We start from the raw sequence: 22,322 nt of genomic DNA, 5'->3' as shown, positions 1-22,322 counted from the left end.
CTCAGGCACAAAACTAAAGAATGTTGTTATCGTAGGAGTAGGATTTTGTCCACATTTCCATGCTGTATTGATGTTGGTACCATTAGGAGACTCTTGAAGAGCTTAAAATGAAACCAAATTAATTTTACGCTCTCAAAGGTTAAAGCTCTAGTAAGGTTTGGTTTGGTTACCAACTCTCCATCATTTAGCTGGGGATCAGCTGGAAGCCCCTCAAGGACCACTGGTGGTCCTCGGACCACTGGTTGAAAACCACACTGTTCTAGAGTAGACTCAGTCATTTGGACTCAGAACTGGACTGGCTCTGTACTTAATTTGGGACCACTTTCTCCCTCTTCACCAAAATCTCTTTGCCAAAAAGAAATTGTCGATCTACAAACTCACAACTGAGCTCTGAGATGACCTATTTTAGGCCAATATGGATGCCGGGGTTCAAGTGGTTAACCGCGTATCCCCATTCTGGGCAAAAATGAAAATAACAGCTCTACAAGCTCACAACGCTCCGCAATGCGACATGTCTCTTAAAATGAAAGAGTTTTCAGTGGTTAAAATGATCAGTCACAGGGTGCAGGAACTCCCATTGGTTCCTGACTATTAGCCGCTTGTGGGGTGCAGGAGATCAAGGCATCAAAGTCTATTGTTTAGGTATGCCATCTAAATGTCTGAAAGGTAAACAGAGGTTTCCTCAGGGAGAAGTTCTGCACTCTTTCCACCGACGGGCCCGGCGGTCCTTATCAACGAAGATCAACTTGTTTTTGTCACGGTAAAAGTTATGTAACCCCTGAAGGCAGTCATTCAGTACAAGCTGGCGCTCGCCTTCTCGGCAGCGCTGCTCAACCTTTTCATCCAACACGTCTCCTGCACCCTTGCAACGGAGCGCTGGCTTTAATGCACTGAATGGGTTTCAAATCAAGGCAGGTTCAGTTCCATAATCTACACAAGAGGCGTAGTCGTAGCAGCGCTTTGTGGAGAGAACCTGAGCCACGCCCTTCAAGCTATAGCAGTTCGGGCAAGTACAAATCAAACATTCATCCCACATACAGGGTGAGCAGCAGGAAGTTAAGTTACATTTAATAAGTTCTTTTTTAATGCCACCTATACAATGCAATTTAAGACCAAACTTGCGACAATACCTGATCTATATAGTCAGATCACCTGATACACAACCTCAAACTAAATTTAAGACCTTTCACAAACTTTTTTAGTATGATTTAATTTTAATGATTTAATACGTTTTAAGTCCTTTTCAAAATGGGAAAAAGTCAAATTTACAGTCCAAAGTCTATTTAAGGCTTTAAGGCAGGGGTTTTCAACTGCTTATGAACCAGGGACCACCACGCTGACTAATAATCAACCTGGGGACCGCCACCCTGACTAAGGATCAACCACTGTTGAGTTGGGTGAGGGGATATTAAAATTACGGTAATATAAAATTAAATCAAGCAGCCCTTAACAATTTAACTGGCATATGCTAGTCGTCCGGAGCTATTCCTTTCCCATGGTTGCCCTTACTCTGTTCTCTTAACGTTGCATATTAAACTCATAGATAGCAGACACATGCGATTGCATGATTATATGGGCACATTTCCTAATAGACTCAACCAGTCAATCCGGTTCACTTTCCCGTGAAATTCAAACTCCCTTTCTGTGGAAGTTCTTGACATCCGACTTCCCAGTAACTGACATTGATGTCATCATACTGTACATCACCAGGTCACTTAATGAACTAGTTCGTTTCCCAATTAGTGGTCGATAAAAAAAACATACTAAATGCATGGCCAGGGACCACATGCAATATCTTCACGGACCACCAGTGGTCCACGGACCACCTGTTGAAAACCCATGCTTTAATAAGGCGTTTTAAGGATTTGTGGAGACCTGGAAATATAATAAATGGCTTCTCCTATTCTTCAACGGTGAGTGATGATGATGATAACTCTAATGAGTCCAGTAAAAAGCTTTGCTAAATTTGCTTAGTTTTATTCATTGTAATTGTAATTTGTAAGTTACGTCTGAAATTACTGCAATAAACATTTCCCTTCAGGTGAAATTAGATATCATCCTTGGAACTATATATATATATTTTTTTTTTACGACTATCACTATGCTTATGTCATAGTCGTTTCTGTGTTACGTGCAGGTCTATCATTCTCGATCCGTTCATTTGTGTGCATCCCCATCGGGGGGGGGGGGGGGGGGGGAACTCACCATCGTTGGCGTGTCTGACGCAGTCCTGCAAGACGGCCTGCCACTTCTGATGCTCCTTCTCCGACACCACGCAGAAGAAATAGTGACGGGCGTACGGGTGCCACAAGACCAGCGGGAACTGGGTGGCGCACTTCAGGAAGGGCGAGTTCCCCACCTTAGCTTTCACACCTGGAGAGAGCGCGCGCACGCACACACGCACACATTGTGTAATTTAGTTGTAACCCAGGTAAAGTAATCCGTCACTCAAGTGTCTTCCACCTGTCCAAAGTCATTTCTGATAGCCTGCAGGTTGTAACCCTGCAGGCACCTGATTGAAAGTGAAACATACATACAAATTGATTGAAAATGTTAACAGATCGCTTAGGTACAGTTCAAGGAACACACACGCACGCACACACACACACACACACACACCTTGTGTCACGATCCTCATTCTCAGCCCTCTCAAAAACCATAAAAAGGACCGACAGTTAACCAATTATAAGCCCTGTATTCGTAGGACGAATCTGATCTACAAGCTCCTGATGAGTGATGATGACACACGTTGTGACTAAATGTCATAAGATTTTAGTCTACTAAATCTACAGTTGATTTAGTCGAACAAACTTTATTTTGGCGGGCCTTGATGCCGTCGTAATGACAGATTTTACACTTGCTTGAAAATAGCCGATCTACAAGCTTGTAGATCTGCTATTTTCAGCATGCAACAAAGTGTAAAATGACTTATACTAGATCTCTTGTCCACTATAGTCCCTTCCTAACATGTTGTCAGTATATTTAGTCTTAATTTTAGTAATCGTAGCTTAGTTCTCATTTAGTTTCCATTTAGTTTTTGGTCAGTGAAAGAAAAGGGAGTCGGACGAGGAGCATCTTTCGTCTTAGTTTTAGTGGAGGAAAACAACACTGCGTCGTTGGGCTTCCTCACCAGGCAGACTGTTGCTGATCAGGTCCAGGTACTGCTCCATGGACGTCAGGACTTTGTAGCCGGCGCAGTTGATGGTTCCTTTGGGGTGGAGCCCTCTGTCGTGGGACTGGAACAGAAAGACCAGGAGCAAAGCAGAGCAGACAAGAGAGGACAATGAATCATCAGACAGACCTAATCTAAAACAGATATGTGTGCATGGGAACTGTTGTAGACTTGGCTGCTCAAAATGATGGGGGCGGACCGCAATGAAAGGCAGTGCATGCATGGGCTACTCTGAAGAGATGTAAAAGTAAAAAGTATTAACCACTTAACCTATTAACCCATTTAGACCTGAGATCGATTCTACAAATGCCTTCTAAATCATGACAGTTTTCTGAAACTGTTTCTGTCAGTGTCAATAATATGAAATTGGCCGCCGATCTGAAAGTAAAAATATGATGTTCCAGGGACCCCCCCCCCAGAAGCAAAGATTTGAGTTAAAAACATTCATAGTAATAGTTTTCCATCCATTCTTTGAGATTTCTTTTTTCAAGTTTTCCAAACGGTACAAATGTTGACATTCTCCAGGCAGAAGGTTGTTGTTTTCCCTTCTCTCTCTCCAGTGTTGATTTCGTCGACTAAAACTAAGACGAAAAATGTTCGTCGACTACCTTTTTTCACTGACGAAAACTAAATTGAAACTAAAGCTATGATGACTAAAACTAAGACTAAATATACTGTCGATTTTGTCAACAAATAAAAACTAGACTAAAATGTTAGGAAGGGACTAGTGGACAAGAGATCCAAGTAATTTTACACTTGGTTTTCAGCATGTGTAAAAACATGTTTCAGCATGTGTAAAAACACGCAAGTCATTTACGACGGCATCAAGGGCCGACAAAATACATTTCAGTCGACTAAATCGAGTTTCATTTCCGAAGACTATGACTAAAACTTAAAATAGAAATTTGCTGCCGAAAAAAGAACATAACTGTCTCTCTCTCTCTCTCACCGATTTGTTGTCGTAGTAGTTGATGTTGTAGGAGTCTGGGACGAAGAAGAAGCGATTCCGCCACTTCTTGTTCTCCTCCAGGTATTGGAACAGAGCTCCGGAGAAAATGGACTTGTTCTCCGGAGCGGCCTGCAACCAAACCAAGAATGCCAACCGTCAAAGATACTTCAAAAAAACCATGTTTACACTATAGGGTTATAAAAGGGTTACAAATATCACAATATTCTTTTAACCAAATACCTCAAATATAGATATTAAGATGACAATTGTGAAGATGGTATCAATTTGCTTTTCCCCATTGTCCTACATTGAAGCATTTAAAAGCAGCTCATCCTCAAGCTCACAGCATAATCTGCTATTTTTTTAAGATATGCAATTTCAAATCACATATTGATTATGGCCCATGCAGCCACCCCTCAAATAACATTAAAATGAAATAGAATATTAGTAATTATAACATTCTGGACTTTTGTGCTACACTAGAGAAGTCACGAAAAACTAAAGTGGCCCCAAATGCACTAAACGGTTGTTTACTTAAATCCCACTCCCACCCAGTTAGTATTGTTGTCTTCAGCAAAAGCAGACAACATTCCTCAACAGCCTGTATTACGCCAAACCAGACTCCAGTCTCTACCACACTGCGTTGTGTAGGATCATTAGTGCATGCGCGCGCGTGTGTGTGTGTGTGTGTGTGTGTGTGTGTGTGTGTGAGAGAGAGAGAGAGAGAGAAAGTAAGTCAATACAGTCCAAGGACTAGGCTGACTATTTAAAAGTGAAACCCAGGCCTGCCTAACAGATGTTTACCGCTGAAATTAAGCCCACTTGAGGGTCTTTTACTGTACAATACATCCTTGCAGTAAACAAATCTGGTGAAGAACGACAGCAGAACAATATTTCCCCTTCCCCCCCCTTCAACCGTCTTAATAAAAGTTCAGAAAAGCAGGAAACAATGTATCATGTAATAAAAAAAATCACACCTGTGTGAACCGAGTGGTGCAACTCCTCTCTCTCTCTCCCCCTCCCCTCTTCCTCTCTCTCTCTCTCTCTCTCAATAGCAGGCAACAGTCTGTCTCTCTGTCTCCGTTTCTGGCACAACAGCGCCCCTACTGGTACTCAGATAATACTGGTGCTCATTGACGTCACATAGGTTAACGTCACATAGGCGGACACAGGGACACCACTCAAAAAAAGGCATTGGTTAAGTGGTATCGATATACTGTATATCAAATTTGTATTTTTGTAATATCAGATTCCAATCATTCCATTATTATTAGACCGAGGTAGAGGTTCAAGAGCAGTAGCATGGTCATATTTATCAGGAGGTCAATGACGGGTTCGGAAGTTTGACACATTACTGCAGACAGAGGCACCCAGTGACGTTGTGCCAAGCAGGAAGACGTTTGACACACACTACTGCAGACAGAGGCACCCAGTGACGTTGTGCCAAGCAGGAAGACGTTTGACACACACTACTGCAGATAGAGGCACCCAGTGACGTTGTGCCAAGCAGGAAGACGTTTGACACACACTACTGCAGATAGAGGCACCCAGTGACGTTGTGCCAAGCAGGAAGACGTTTGACACGCACTACTGCAGATAGAGGCACCCAGTGACGTTGTGCCAAGCAGACAGAGTTTGACACACACTACTGCAGACAGAGGCACCCAGTGACGTTGTGCCAAGCGGGCGCGTGCGGGAATGTCAGTGCTGACGAGATCATTCTTGAAATCCTACGTGGACCTTCATGTGAAACACAGTCAGTGTGCCAGTGCCAGTTCACTGGCACAGGCTGCTCCTTAATGGGTTCGTCCTGCAATCTGCCCATTAGGTTTAGGTATGAGATAACTGCTTTGGCATTTTGGCAACGGAAATCCAGCCAATAGTTTGCGATATCTCCAACACTAGATGCCAACCCTAGGACCCTGCATGCGCTGCTATAGCTGGGCTAAAAGTTCAATTTCCAATAAGAGCAAACTAGTAAAAATTACTTGATCATTAAGAAAGAACAAAGAGTTTGCAAATAGCAATTCCCTGGGATACTCAATCATCTCGTCTTGGTGAACAATGCATAAGGCATTCTAAGGAAATGCATGTGTATATTAGAGCAAAGTTAATGATCAAAGTCAGGTGGAAACTTTCGGTCCAAAAATATTTTTTTTCATTCAGTCCACTATAATTATTTAGTCACACGCTCTTGCTTGCTAATACGTTGTTTTTTTTGGGGTTAAATCTATAAAAGCCATGAACAGGCCAACCACTTTCACATCTACAAGTTCACAACGCCTCGCACGATCTGGCATCATGACACGTTGTGTGAGCTTGTAGATCGGCTAATTACTCTACACGATTGCTCGCACTCCTGTCTTAAATCGAAATACTGTATGCATTTGCTGGTACAAGGTTTCTCCCCCCCTCCCCGACGCAGACAGCAAGGAAATAGTGCGTCCAAACGGAGGAAGAGGATGTTTTACCTTGCGGTGCAGCAGCTGGGGCGTCGGCCCCCCTCCTCCCTCGATGTCAAAGCGCACCTTGTTAAACAGAGCCACGGAGTACTGGAGCTCGTACTGGCGGCCAAAGTCCCTCATCACCTCCCCTGTCCGCGCTGCGAAAGGAGAACAAACAACTCTTCAGGAAAAAACACAGGAGCAGCAGAACAGTAGCTCCATAGATCTGTGCTTTTCTCAACCCCTTTCACATCAGTGTGACATTATTTATTCTACGTTTTTGAGCCACGGACCGGACCACCATTTGGTGAGATTTCATTCGCTCAGGCTCTCTCAGACGCAAAACTTTGAGGGGAGTTGCACCGGCACTCAGTTCACACCAGTGTGATTTTTCTTTTACACCCTGATACAACAATGCTCATTTGTAAATACTGAGCTTAAAATAGTCAAGTGAATGAATGGAATCAATTAGCCTACAGGAACACAGGAAATGTAGGGGCGTGTTTCAGACACAGCGGTAATTAAACAAACAAAACCAAACAAATAGCACACTGTTCTTAAACCCAAGGGAATAAAACATCAATCAATTCCATTCTGTACATCCAGCTCCATTCTGTACATCCAGCTCAACTGTGCAGTTATTTAGCAGTTTCCTGTTTCCTAACAGTTTTAGTCATGGTCTTTTGAATAGTTTATTTAGTTTTAGTCACCTAGAATGTTTTAGTGTCATTTTAGTCGACTAAATGTACTGTTGATTTAGTAGACAGGAATGTATTTTGGCGGGGCTTGATGCCGTCATAATGGCTGATCATTTTACACTACAAATAGTGTACTAATAGCCGATCTACAAGCTCACAACGTGTCGCAGAGCGACGCGTTATAACTTATGAGCTTGTACAGATCAGCTATTTTCAGCAATCAGCATGCAACCAAGTAAAGTGTAAATGGACTTGTACTGGATCTCTTGTCCACTATAGTCCCTTCCTAACTTTTTAGTCTAGTTTTTATTTGTTGACAAAATTGTCAATATATTTAGTTTTCTTTAGCAAAAAAAGTTATAGTCGAACATTTTTTGTCATAGCATTAGTCGACGAAATCAACACCGTTACCTACTAGTTTACCACTTAAGCACTATATAAAACGTATAATAAATAATAATAAAAAGCTCGTAACCAGGTCCTTTCACATAGCATGTAGCTGTGAAGTTGAGGTTCACCTTCCATAATGTGGAACTTCACAACACAACCGTCTTATCTGTGTAGAGAATGTTTCCACGCTGAAAGTCAAACACGACCTTGATAGAATGTTCAACACGGTGACACACATGGACACTTTTATCAGCAAGTCCACATCTCTGCCATTCACCATCACCCAGTTTAACCCATTTTGAGCGGGAACCCCTTTTGGTGTTAGCACTATGTTATGCTTTAGCTATTTAAAAATAGCAGCTCTACAAGCTCAAGCTTGTAGGTCTGCTATTTTTTTTAAATCGAAGAACGACTGACATCGAAACATAGCTTTTTCAGAAAACTGTCATGTCATGGTGTAAATAGGTAAACAGTGGGATCATCATTTACATTATTGCCTCATGCCATATTTTAACAAATGTGTCGACTTATTCCTAAACTCTTCAAGACCTGGCTGGAAAGGATCAAATGCAATGTCCAGATGACTCCAGACATTCATTCTATACGTCCAGAGTTACAAAACCCTGGGAATGGGATCTGCTGCTGGCTCTTATGGGAGCCAGGATCTGAGAGAGCGAGAGCGAGAGAGAGAGAGAGAGACCTGGACCTCCACCAGACCAGTGGAGGAGGAAAAAAAAGGAATCTACAGCTGGTGCCAAAATACTTGGCATCAAGTTCTCCTTTAGTACCAGGATCCTCCCAACATATGCTCTGAGAACCAATCCACTACAACCACCTCTAAAACATCCCACAGTACCCCTTCCCTTCCTGGGGCCCGACTCCAGAGAGCAACATCCCACAGTACCCCTTCCCTTCCTGGGGCCCGACTCCAGAGAGCAACATCCCACAGTACCCCTTCCCTTCCTGGGGCCCGACTCCAGAGAGCAACATTTGAGGCCTAGTAGGACCCAGTTGTAACTTGTAATGCTAAAATATTTCAACGTTTTTAGCTGACTTTATAACTGTATAAAGTCAGTCGCAGCATCTGGTGTGATTTATCATTTTAACAACTGGGGTTTTTTTCGGGGCCCATAATGCTCTTACTTATAGTAATTAGTAAATGGATGAAATATGCCTTTCACCATCTGGGCTCTATGGGAGAAATGAGGGTGGGGGGGGGGGGGGGACGGACTGGAGAGATGACCCATTTGATCCCATCTGCTTTGTATTGTGGTTTATGAAATGTTGCTGTTGCATTCGGAGGGAGAGGAATGAAATGGATGGGGGTTTCTTCATAAAGGAGGACCCAGAGCAGGCTATATAATTAGGCCATCAAAAGCACAGGCACGCTGGCCGGGACCCGGGGGAAGGGAGATTGCAATGAGAAATTAAATTGTGGCTTTCAACCTTTTTCATAACAAGGTCCATTATTTATTCGGGCATTTAAGCCACGGTCGGACCACCATTTGAAGAGATTTAGCCTCTCAGACCCAAAACTTTGGATGCTTTATTGATACTTCTAGTAAATTAAGTAATGTAGATGTTCAACAATAATTGAAACGCTTGAACTCAAGAGTTAAATATGGGTCCATTTTATCATCCACCTGGAACCGCCTCAAGGACCACTGGTTGAAAACAACTGTACTAGGTTTTTCTTTTATGGGAAAGTCTCTGCTTAAAGGACAACTTTAGTTTTTTTCAACCATGGTTCATGTTTTAGGTTGTTATTAAAGAAAGTATAAGATGAGTGTTAATGTTTTTTCATTTGGTGCTTTCTTTCGTTTTAGCGGGGGGCGGGGTCATTCTAACATGGGGCTAAATATGCTTTTTTTTTTTACACAATTTATATCAATGTATTTTTTTATTATTTACTATAGTCCTATTAGACCCCAGGAAATTACAGCCACAAAAGATCACAGGATCTACTGAATGTGAAGGGGGGCTGCCATACTGTGTTGTATGGCTCAACAGGTCAGTTTGTCTCCCCCTTCGCATTCAGTGATCTTTTGTGGCCAGATGTAATTTCCTGGGAAAAATACATATTTAGCCCCATGCTCGAATGCCTCCTGTCAAAAACATAAAAAATCCCCAAAAAGAACGAAAGCAACAAATAAAAATAAAACATACTCATCTTTGACTTTCTCCAACAACCTAAAACATGAACCTTGGTTGAAAAAAACTAAAGTTGCCCTTTAAATACACTCAGATAACAGAAACTCGATGAAACTACATCTATGTTGACTTTTTACTAGAGGCATGTTGAAATTAGCATTCTTGAATTGAAAATGACCAACGCTGCCAACAGGCCTGATGAGTGACTGGGTAGCTGAGCACCCAGTGAAGACTTAAAAAGGAAAACTTCACCCTTTTTGCAAAAATAATATATATGTTAATGACGTTAATATTTTATTTCTTTCATGAATAGAGAATCTTTCAATAGGGACTGCTCCCATCGCAGGTTGATATTATGTCCATGTGGGGTCCAGCCCTATGGAATGCATATGCTAATAAAAACAACTTAATACTTCCTAAGAATAATATGAGCATCAAAGCAATATTTAAATACTTTTTATTAGCATGTGCATTCCATACATTCCCTGGGGCTGGACCACACATGGACTGGACATATGTCATATGACATCCTCAATTTGCGACAGGAGCAGTTCCTATTGAGTGAAATATAAACAGTGTACACTACCCAACTTTATTTTATGAAAGAAATAAAAATATTTAAGGTGTTTTTATTTTTAGTTATAGTGGGCAAGTATAGTGTTATATATATTTGTCTGGCCAGGGATCGTTTTAAACAAAGAAAGATAAATCCCCTTTGGGATTAAACAAGTTAAAACGTTTACAATATGTCCAAATTGAATCTAAAAAAATAGCCAATTTAATGTTTAGGTGCCCACTCTTCCTGCACCCTTTTGCAATATGAAATGCCACTGAATTTGTAGGCCTAATCCTTTTCCATTTTGATTCTGTCTCGTCATATGGGCCATGTGAAAAATAATGATGCCACATCTCTTTTCAACTTGTGACAGCTGATGCTTGTACTGTGAAGGCAAAAGTTTCTGAATGTCTCATCCTTGTGACTCAGCTGGGTGTCATAAGGGTCCATTTGGTTCCTAACTATCTCTAATTGAGCTAGGTACCCCCTGGAACTCCCTCAAGTACACCTACTGTAGGGTTCCCCGGACCCCACTTTGGGAACCACTGCTGTAGCATTATGTCCTGTGATCACCGACACCGATTAGTCTACTTTTGCATACAAAAATACATACAGGCAATCCCTGTGCTAGCTAGAAATGGTGTGAATTGGGGTTGATGTCATTCATTTGTACAGCAAATCAGTGACTAACACAAGGTATCTCGAGCAAACATCCTGACAAGCATGGTGGCTTAACAGAACAAAATCTGTACTGTTGTGTTCGCCTCCTCCTTCCTCCAAGTTTGCACTTCCCAAGCAACTGGATATATGAACACAAAAAAAACAGTATTGAGTATCGCCTTCCCGCTATTGCCTTCTTCCCATTTGCGACGCGTGGCGCTAGGAACGAAATTCTAGTCCTAATAATCAAGGTAATTTCCATGTCATGTTAATTTATGTCTGCAACTGCAACTTATTTTTTAGTTGATCCCACGATTCGTTAACCCATTTTGTGACCCAATCCTATGTCAACCTGGGGAGAGCCTCCCCTGACCTCATGCTGTAACCCTAAGGTATATACAGGGGGATTGTTCCTTCAACTGTGTGGCGGGCTGTTTACTTTTGGTTCTGGTGTTGAGCGAAGCGGTCACGCTTTTTAAGAGGAAGAGAGATATTATTTTGTTTGTTTGCTACTGAGAGTTGATACAGAATTAGAACCCTGGCTGATCACGTTTGTTCTTTTGAATTATTCTTTGTTTATTAAATCACCAGTTCTGCAACACGGGACTCCTTTTTCTTTACAGCACAGAAAGAAAGCATAAGGATTATTCCGGAGAGGACAGAGAGACACAGTGGTTATAATGCTTCCTTCAATGCATGAGTAGTCCGAGCCGCTTCTCTTCATCCGACACAGACAGAGGGGGGGGGGGGGGGGGGGGGTTGGACGTATAGCATGTGGAATGAACACATTATTCCAACCAGTTCCTTTCCCCTCCATCAGACTCCCCGGGTAGCCAGAGGGGAGGCGCAACTGCTTTTAAACATGTATTATTTCACACAATGGGGAAACGTTGCCGTTGAGTTTTTGTGTTTGTTTTTGTCCGTTTCATTGTTGATGTGACAATGTTGCATTAGGGTTTATCTCGACGACGTGCGGGCAACCTCAGTCTTTTTGAGAATAAATAAAAAAGGTATGAATGAATATTAGCAAATATTAAACAAACATCTCAGTCTATAACTACAGCCATGAGCCAGTGTCTGGAAAGATTAATTAATGAGGGATCCGGATTGTCTTCTTGCTTAAAATAGCAATTAATGATGTGTATAGGCTAAGCTCATTTGGACACACTGGAAGGCTAGGCCATATTTCAGGCTAGACAGACAGACGGGCATCTGGTGATAGCGTAGCAGACAGAGAGCAGCAGAAAGGACTTTACTGTGTAGCAAGCCAGCTGGCTGCTCGCAGAGGAAAGCCAGTATCACATGCTGAAAACAGACGATCTTACAAGCACACAGCGTGTTGCAGCGGGGCGAGTTGTGCGCTTGTAGATCGGCTATTTTCGCTGCTCGGCACTGGCGAGTAACCATGCAAGTATAAATCAGGCTGAACTCTCAAGTGGATTTTTGGCCCATTCGGTCAAGGCGAGATTAATTAATAATTAATACATTAGTTATAGGAATGTAAACAGTACAGAGTACAGTCAAACACTTAGTCCAAAAGGATATCACCGCCTTGCGGTCTTGTTTCCATTCAGGTCCTGGGCATCCAATTCACAATCATGACATTAAAAAAAGAACAAATTTCAAATCACAAAAAGTAATAAAAAAAGACATACAGGTTGGGGGAAAAAAGGGGTTTATAACGAGGTGGGGGTAGTCACATGACTAAGGCTGAGATCATTTCCTCTCCCTTTGGCCTGCTGAAAGGCCTGTTGTAAAGGATGACAGGGATTTGCATTAAAGCTGCTATATTAAAGCAATAATGTGTGTAATGGGTAAAACTCTCCCAAAAACAATTTAGTCTCTGTGACACATCTAGGGGGGCCGCAATCTGCATTCAAAGATGTTCCTAGAAGCTTTGTCATTGGTCGGAAAAAACCCCCAGTCGCAATGACTAACCAATCAGGAAGCAGTCAGGCAAATCGACCAATGATATTTGAATGCAGATTGCGGCCCCTAGATGTGTCACAGAGACTACATTTTTTTGCGGAGTGTTCTACCCATTGCTGGCTGTCTGAATACCAAAAAAACAAAACAAAATAATTAAAGGTCATTAAAATGTTGACATATTATTGCTTATACATGTAGCAGCTTTAATGTCAGTGTAACTAATCTTTTCCCCCCCCCATTTAGACATTTTCCCGACATAACCAGATTTGGTTATTTTGGTAGAACCAAATATATCACACACATAGTGGGCACTATGCGGCAATATGACCATCTATATATGTTAGATATCAAATATCATGTACTATTTTCTGGAAAAGCAAGTTGAAAGAACTAATCCTAGCTTTGTACAGTACAGTACCTTGTTGCTTACTTACACATGCAGGCTCACTACAATCTTTTGAAACAAAAATCGTCATACTCTCTCTCGCTCTCTCTCACACACGATTGCACCCAACAATGTTCACACCATCATCGTCAAGCTGTAAACTTCGCATTTCTCGGATTCATCATCAGAAGTTGAGGAAACGCCATAATGAGTCAGCCAGCCACTGGAGCGAACGTCCGTTTCGGACGGTGTCTAAAACCTGCTGCTAAAACCTGCCTAGTCAGGGAACTGTGCAGCTGAGAGGTCAGTGGAGTTCCATCCTGAGTTCACTTGAGTGCACTATAATGGAAATGACTGGCTGTGATGAAAGGAGGACAGCGTTACGTATCCGCAAACTAACTCATCTCCTGCTGGCTGGCGTATTCCGTTTGTAATGAATGAGACTTTTGTTTAGCCACGCTGTCAGCTCTGACTGCGGTCTGCTGGTCATCAGACGATTCCAAGTGACGAACACTAAAAAAGACTCGGTCAACTAGCTGTGTCATCCCAGTGGGTGGCCTACAGAGCCAGAGTCCCCTCTCCTTGTTAAAAAGATTCAACGGTATTGGGCAAGTGGATATAAAATGCATTTTCGACACCACACTTGTTACCAGTTCATCACCACCATTACAGGTAGAGGTGCTCCGGTCGATCGACCACAGATTTAATTTGGCCGATTTTCACTCCAAATGACTCGATCGGGGATCAGAAATGTACCCGATATAATCATTTTGGAAATATTTAAATTTTCCCCAACAAGATCGTATCGGCCGATCGTGAGAAATCGGGATCGATTTCAAATAAACCTGATCGGAGCACCTCTTAAATAAAGTCATGCCATGCCACCCACTTTACACAACCCGGATTGAACTACTGGCAAACCACACTACAACCTGAACTGAATTTGTATTTTTTATGATGATATACTATTACTCACTCACCTGCCCTAAATCTAGCCTATATACACTGACGGTGCCTTCTTACATCCACACAACAAGTTGATACAACATTCCCCATCCAGGCAGCTCTGCCTCTTTGTCTGTAACCCGGTTAGATGATGTCACAGGCAGCCAGTGGTGGAAAAAGTACTCTATTGTTTTACTTAAGTAAAAGTACCAATACTGCAATTTAGAACTACTTCATTACAAGTAAAAGTACGGAATTGAAAATGTACTTCAGTACATCAACATGTACTTAAAGTACTAAAAGTAAGAGTATTCATGCAGAATGTCCCATTTCACAAGTTAAAAATGTGTAGAAAATCTATTGAAGATAGCCGATCTACAAGCTCTCAATGTGTCGCGACACATGCATTGTGAGCATGTAGAAGGAACATGTAGAAGGCTGAAGCATGTAGAAGGAACATGTAGAACCATGTAGAAGGAACCATGTAGAAGGAACCATGTAGAAGCATGTAGAAGGAACATGTAGAACCATGTAGACGGAACCATGTAGAAGGAACCATGTAGAAGGAACCATGTAGAAGCATGTAGAAGGAACATGTAGAACCATGTAGACGGAACCATGTAGAAGGAACCATGTAGAAGGAACATGTAGAAGGAACATGTAGAAGCATGTAGAAGGAACATGTAGAACCATGTAGAAGGAACCATGTAGAAGGAACCATCGACAACGGCTTGACTGATGCTTCCACAGGAAAGTCGAGCATAAACAGTCGGCATATTAAGCCATCTAATCCATCTAGTATCAAGTATAGCAACAGAAAATAAGAGACTGCTTGTAATAATGTACCATCCACACAGTTGTAAAAGTACAGTACGTACTAGGATTTCATATGAACTGCACCAGGGCCTGCATACATATTTGGCTCCGGTAATGCTTCAGTTACAGTTTGTCATCTTTGGGTTGAGAGGTTATTAGTTCCTCAGGGATCTCTTTCCTGTCATCTGCCTGCCTATGCCCACTGTCTGTACAACACCCATGTAGCACATGATGTGTTCATGTACTCACACTGAAAAAGGAGCATACATTTACTCTGAACTAGGGATGCACCGAAAGGGAAATTCTTGGCCGAAACAGAGTACCGAATATAGGAAACAGTTGGCCGAAAACCGAATACCGAATATCCAAATATGATTAATATTATACATCTTTTTTCCTACCATTGCTGTCATGGCCGTACCTTAAAGCTACCTGATTTATGGCAAAATAAATGGTTATGGCAAAACTTAACTTAAATAATAATCACTATTATGGGTCCATAAAACATTTATTCAGCCCTTTTGAATGCATTCATTTTGAAAAAAAAATTATTCCTCTCAAGTTAAATAAAAACCAAGTGTTTTGCACACCTAAAGGCGACAGGTGTGTAGGAGAAGACAAAACGAGGGGCCCAACACTGTCACACTGAAAGAGAAAACCGTCACACACCGTCTTCAAATGCAATTAAATGTTTTAATGAGAATTAGAAGTGCTCCGATCGATCGGCCACCACTCTGTGATCGGCCGATTTTCACTCCAGATGACTCGATCGGTGATCGTCAATTTACCATCTGAAGAAACGATCTTATATACCAAGTGGTATAAAAGTCACTAAGCCAGATATACTGTATAATATCGATTTGCAGGCCTAAACCTTCTCGCCTTCCTCCCCACACACACGGGAACAGTTTTGATGTGGGTTTTCACATCCCCTCACGAACAAGATTGGTATCGGCCGTCGGCCGACCCGTGAGAAAAACATCTGGATTAGTGCCCAAAAAACCAGATCGGAGCACCTCGAATGAGAACAACAGACCTTAATTTAGGAGATAAAAAGATGTCCTGACCCGTCCTAAAATATAACCTGATAAAAGGTCTAACAGTTGTTTTTTTCCCCTTCATTCCTCTCATGTTACATCATGTACATTTGCAGGCTTTGCAGCTAAAAGAGGGAGTAGTGGAGATGAGGGGGTACAGGTCACATTCTTTCACATTTGTCAAGTACAACAGGCTCAGTGTGTTTACTATTACAACTCTCCCCCCACGGCACGCTGGCAGCACCTTCCCACCTCTGCCAGGCACAGGCAAACAGATGTGCACAGCACACACACACACACACACACACACACAGTCACAGTCACACACACACACAGTAACGCACACGCGCCTTATCCTTTCGTCCCAACTCTAAATCTACTTCACCCAGCACTGCTGTCACAGAGTACACAGCAATGCACTTCACTCTCCTCCACTCTCCCATGTGAGCTAAACAATTCGAGCACGGAGCCTCAACTATGAGACAATGTTATATAGGGAAACTTTTGGCAAGGACAGGAAAGCAGAATCCTGCTTATTAAGGCCCACACACAAGAATGACATTTTGTTCCCCCCCTTTTTTCACCACAGCGCCTTAACAAAAACATTCCACTGAGACTGGTCCCACAGGCTGACTCATAAATTTAGACCATGTTCCCATTAAAGCAGAGTCAGAGGTAAAGCTTTGACACTGCAGTGAGTGAGGGGTTATTACACTAAATGAGAGCCAATTTGGTTAGGGTTAAACATGTTTACCAAGTAAATGAAAATGGTGTGAATGCATTGTGTACATAGTATACACGATTACACGTTAACCGGTATACTGTAGTCTGTACCTACACTACTGCATGTGTGTGTGTTTGCGTGTGTGCATAGAGAAAGTAAGAGAAAGAAGTGTACACAATCTGCACACACACATATTGTGGGGTCACAAAAGCAGACCAATGGATATTTCCGCTGCCTGTGCCTTTTGAAATGAGCATCTCTGTCCACTCCAGGGCAAAGTGTTTGCCGGGTGAGAGTGAATGCCCCGCCTTGCCAGGCCACACAGAGCCAACTCTGTTGACTAACCTACCACTCCCCTCCTCCAGGGCCAATTCCCCCTAAAACAGAGCCTGCTTCTGCCACGTTAACATTTCCTGTATCGCTGCTGGTGCACGCACCCCTTAGTAACTAATGGCACCACACCTACACACTTACTGACCTGTCAACCGCTAGTTCAGAGACATGCGAGGGCGGCTGTGGCACAGGAGGTAGAGCAGGTCGTCCAATGATCCCTGGGTCGGCCGTTCGAATCCTGGCTCCTCCTGTCCACATGTCGAAGTGTCCTTGGGCAAGACACTGAACCCTACATTGCCTACAAAGAGTTGGTCGGTGTGAGCTCGCCACCATTGGTGTGTGAATGTGGGAAGTGAGGACGCTGGCCTCGACTGTTCGCCGCTTCACCTCCCAATGTATGAATGAATGAACCATTGTAAAGCGCTTTGAGCACTTGGAAAAGCGCTATGAAAATGCAATTCATTATTCATTATGTACACTTAAGTGTCTTCATGTGTTTTGCAATGCATGAGTTCCACTGGGTGCATGTATATGTGCATGCATTTAATAATGCGTGCTGGGCAATGTGGGCATGCACTCTTGCGCATCTTCAGGCAGCCAGGCTATATCCATGCCCGTGCAAGTGCTGCACGATTCCTGCTCAAATGTGAATCTCGAATTTCCTCCACAAGAATTGAGATCACGGCCCGGGCCGGCCTAGCGGTCTGGGCACCTAGGCTGGTAATTCAGCCTGACAGCGTGTTGCGTGTCTCGAGTCCCGATCCCGACAACCTGTGTCTCCCCCCCCCCCCCATCTCTCTCCCCGTCTCCTGTGAACCTACTGTGATCTATCAATAAAGCCAAAAAGCCCCAAATATATAGTAAATGGTGCATTTATATACCGGTAGCTCCTTTATCCAAGGCGCTTTACATAGATTGTGCATTCACCCATTCACACACACACACACACACACACACATTCATACACCGATGGCGGAGGAAACCATGCAAGGCACCAACCAGCACATCAGGAGCAATTAGGGGTTCAGTGTCTTGCTCAAGGACACTTTGACACCAACTCTGGGGGAGCCCGGGTTCGAACTGGCAACCTTGCGGTTACCATCCAGCCCCTCTACTCATTTAGCCACCGCCGGTGTATGTATGTATGTATATATATATATAAATATAAAGAAAAATAATTGATCTCCATGAAAATATTTATTTTCTTCGGTCTGTAGTTGCTGAACATTACTACATTCAAAGTGTGGCACCTGGAACCAACTACTGTGGCTTTAAACAGACATCACTGCTTGACTTAAAGCTCTCTTAAGGTCTCTCTCAACATAAGAGTAACTCAAATGAATTGGAGAGCCAACCAGTGCTCAAATTTAGAAATGAGATCTCTAGGTGTCGGAATCTAGATTTATTTTGCAGCACTAGCCCGTGCCCCCACCAGCACCACCCCAATCGCACATATGATACAGTACACACACATTCACACCCAAATACAGATACTCAAGACTATGACCTCATGGGGAAGGGTGGGGTCGGTCGGTCAGGAGTCAGGACTCAGGCAAGAGACAATACGTGTTATACAGTTTTCTGGAACACGGCCAATCTCAGGGATTCCCTAGTATCCGATCCAGTTGTTGTTATCTGCCATCAAAACCAGCTGGGTGGATAATTACAAAGTGCCGAAGAAAGGGATGATGACAGCAGATACGGCACATCATTCATCAGCAGCTGACAAAGACACAGACGAACACAGTGATACTGGGTCATTGGGCCAATGACAACAACATGGTTGTCTCATGATCGATGATACCGCTGATTGTGATCATGATTGAGTGTGTGTGTGTGAGAGTGCGTTTGTGTGTGTCCGTCCGTCCTGTCTGATGACAAATCCAGACACTTCCTTTGAGGACCAACACCGAGACTATGCGGCGCTGGCTGGCTAGGGTTGTCCAAGGCCCTGGAGATGGTTTCCATCCAGACACACAGCCTAGGCCAGGCAGGCATGCTTTTTTCACGCATTCCTCAAATTCCACATCTGATGGTGTGTGTGTGTGTGTGTGTGTGTGTGTGTGTGTGTGTGTGTGTGTGTGTGTGTGTGTGTGTGTGTGAGAGTGTGTCTCAACTCTGAAGTGACCAGCCAACTAAGACATTAAAAAAAGGGATGATGCTACAAATCAAAGTCCTTGGTCTCACTATAGCTTTCTTTACACGTCCCCCACCCCCATGCACTCCGTCAAGGCTCTGGCAAGGCTATGTTCTGTGTGTGTTGCAAGTAAAAACTTGACTTTGGCACCAGGGAAGCAAAGCCAAACAGTGGTTGTCGCTGTGAAGGTTCTTTCAATTAGTTATGGTAGGTTGGGGGAAAATGGTACTGGAATTGCAATGAGGGGCGTTCACACGCTCATCTCACACACTTGCACAGCCAGACACTTTTTCCACAGACTGACACAGACAGACAAGCCTTTCTGGTGGAATTAGCCTGTGACTCAAGAAAGAGTTTAGATTATATGGTAGTCTACAAGGTCAGATAGATCAGACAAAACAGTCAAACAATAGGCTACTAAATATGTATAGCCTGCGATGTCATTATGACACGTTCAATGTCCAAAGATCACCATAGTTAGATTTAGCCCACCTCCTTAAAATTATTTGAACGTTTGTGTGGGAAAGACACGCCCATGGTCCATAAAACTATAAGCTATGCTGTACCTGTCAACTTATATCTTTCCCTAAAATATAGAGTCCTGGGCCTGAATCTGTCTGTCGGTTCTTTAGTTAAAGTCTTCTCTCTGTAAGCACAGTGACATCCTGCATGTAGTTACTCGCCTATACTGTGTCGATAACTTTCTCGAGTTAATAATGAGGCTGTCACTCTGCACAACATGCCTAAAGCTAATTCCTGGTAGGGTCCATTATCTATAACTCATCCTAACTCATGTCAACAAACTGAGATCGTGAATGAGATAAGTCGACTGAATGAAATGGAACCAGGTGGTCTGTGTGGTTTTAAACTTGACAGTTGTTGAGGTTATAGCGACACGCACATGTGCACACCACTACCACACACACACACACACACACACACACACACACACACACACACACACACCAAACAAACAAAACAAATCAAACCTGCTCACCTGTGATAATCTCCCGCTTGCCTTCGTCCAGGTGGCTCGATATCATGTCCCCCATGGCGACAAAAGTTGTAGCCTATATTCCCCGACGTAATCCAATCGTCCCAATGAGTGTCAAAACTCAGCGAAAAGAGATGACGTTTTCTTTCTTATGAGACAAAAAAAAAGACTGTTGGTGGGTGGGTGGCCGCGCTCTCTTTCTCTCTCTCATCCAGTCTAACTACTATACGACCCTTCTTCCAACATAACTCGACAGATGACTGAGTCAAAGATCCAGGAGGTGTGGAGAGGAGAAAGGAAAAGTTGGGCAAGAGCGTTGAGAAGGGAAATACACACCCTCGTTCGACTGAGTCACTATAAAGGTGTGGTTTCTATATGAGGGCTGACCCATTTATATACAGTCAAGGAGGGCTACTCTCTGCTGTCAATGGGTGTGTGTGTGTGTGTGTGTGTGTGTGTGTGTGTGTGTGTGTGTGTGTGTGTGTGTGTGTGTGTGTCGTGCGTGTGTGTGTGTGTGTGTGTGTGTGTGTGTGTGTGTGTGTGTGTGTGTGTGTGTATGGCATGGCTATGACTTTGTGGTTGCATTAAAACAACTGGGCTTGCATAAAATAACCATGCCTCCATAGGAACAGGTAGCTGTATGAATGAATGAATGGGTGAATCAATCAAATATTTTTGAGGGGCACTAGCCCCTCCTGTGCCCATGCAGCTTTCCGGGTTTGTGTAAACACAAACAGTGAAGATAAAAGTGAAGACAGAAAAGTGAGGACTTTCCTCTCCCTTTGGCATGCTGAAAGGTGGACTTTCAGGCCTGTTTTAAAGGACGCCAGGGATTCGCATTTTTTGAGTCAGGGCATTCCACACTTGGATGGCAGTGCTGTAGAAGGAGAATTTGCCAATGTTTGTTTTGAAGGATCTGATTCTCTAATCTTTGATTGTAGACATGGTCATTTGAATATTTCTTGAAAAACAAACGTTGTTTATTTGATTTTCTCAAACTAGAAAATGACACCTGTGCAAGTGTGCATACTCTGAAGGGGCTGGACTCCTGTCCTCCTGTTGTCACCTGAGCCATCATCCCCTCGTGAAAACTTTGCAGGATGTTCACGAACTTCTGCGGGCAGCCTACCCTGAGAAGGACGGAAGGACGGAGTCTGGACAGCATCACTTTCGCAAGGACCTTGACAGCAACATATAGTAGGGATATTTGTGCGCGCGCGCACACACACACACACACACACACACACACACACACACACACACACACACCTTTTTTCCCCATACTAGGCCTACTTGTTTTCCCTTTTTAGCTTTCTTTATAATTATGATGATTTCCTGTTTTTATAGAAGTGCATATTTGTACGTCTCTAAATGTTCTGATGCATTGAAAATGGTGGACCCTGTTGTAAACAAGTGTATAATGCTTTATCATGGTGTCGTCCACAGTAACAGTTTTAACTCGTGCTTTCGTTTGAAATGTAGGCCTACCCACTCTGCATACTGTGAAATAAAAATAAAAAATCAATCAAACTATAAACTATGGTGTCAAATAGTGGAGAGTAGAAAATAGAAATAGCCTACACTATTTCCCTTTGAAAGGTAATGTGATCATGCAGACAGGCTACTTGAGTTGAAGTAGCCCATAGTTTTCAACCAAAACTGTCCAAACTCACCGGCAGAAAACTGGGGCAATACGTTCATTTAGCTAGAGCTCTGCTGTCCTCTAGTGGGCAAATGTGGCACTGCAACCAATATGAAAATCTGTTGAATTCGCTCATTCTTTGTATTTTTATATTCCGCAATAACCATCCGTGGCATATTACAGTCTACAGTTTGTGGTCATATTTGTAGGGTATTTATTTTATCACTATAGTGAATAAAACTCATATAAAAAAAAGCCCCTTTTCTTTCACTGACAGTCACAGACAGACAGTCTCGCCCGCCTAGTAGTGGCGAAAAATAAAACTTCTGGGAACTCAGATTACAGACAGTAGGCCTATAG

At 43.0% G+C, this 22,322-nt stretch overlaps 1 protein-coding gene across 3 annotated transcripts in view; it reads right to left on the bottom strand.

Moving 5' to 3' along the window:
• Nucleotides 1-20,599, bottom strand: part of niban2b (niban apoptosis regulator 2b) — a 47,299-nt gene extending 26,700 nt beyond the window's left edge. For all 3 annotated transcript variants that reach the window (XM_080766807.1, XM_080766808.1, XM_080766809.1), the window contains exons 1-5: nucleotides 20,324-20,599; nucleotides 6,593-6,723; nucleotides 4,122-4,250; nucleotides 3,131-3,236; nucleotides 2,206-2,373 (exon numbers count right to left, since the gene is read on the bottom strand). In XM_080766807.1, coding sequence (XP_080622933.1) covers nucleotides 2,206-2,373; nucleotides 3,131-3,236; nucleotides 4,122-4,250; nucleotides 6,593-6,723; nucleotides 20,324-20,378 — 589 coding nt within the window. In that variant the 5' untranslated portion in view covers nucleotides 20,379-20,599. The remainder of the gene's footprint in view (nucleotides 1-2,205; nucleotides 2,374-3,130; nucleotides 3,237-4,121; nucleotides 4,251-6,592; nucleotides 6,724-20,323) is intronic.
• Between the last annotated feature and the right edge of the window lie 1,723 nt (nucleotides 20,600-22,322).

The sequence above is a fragment of the Protomyctophum bolini genome (genome assembly GCF_963924005.1).
Source record: "Protomyctophum bolini genome assembly, chromosome: 6".
Lineage (NCBI taxonomy): Eukaryota > Metazoa > Chordata > Actinopteri > Myctophiformes > Myctophidae > Protomyctophum > Protomyctophum bolini.
This window is presented reverse-complemented; position numbering and strand designations above follow the sequence as displayed.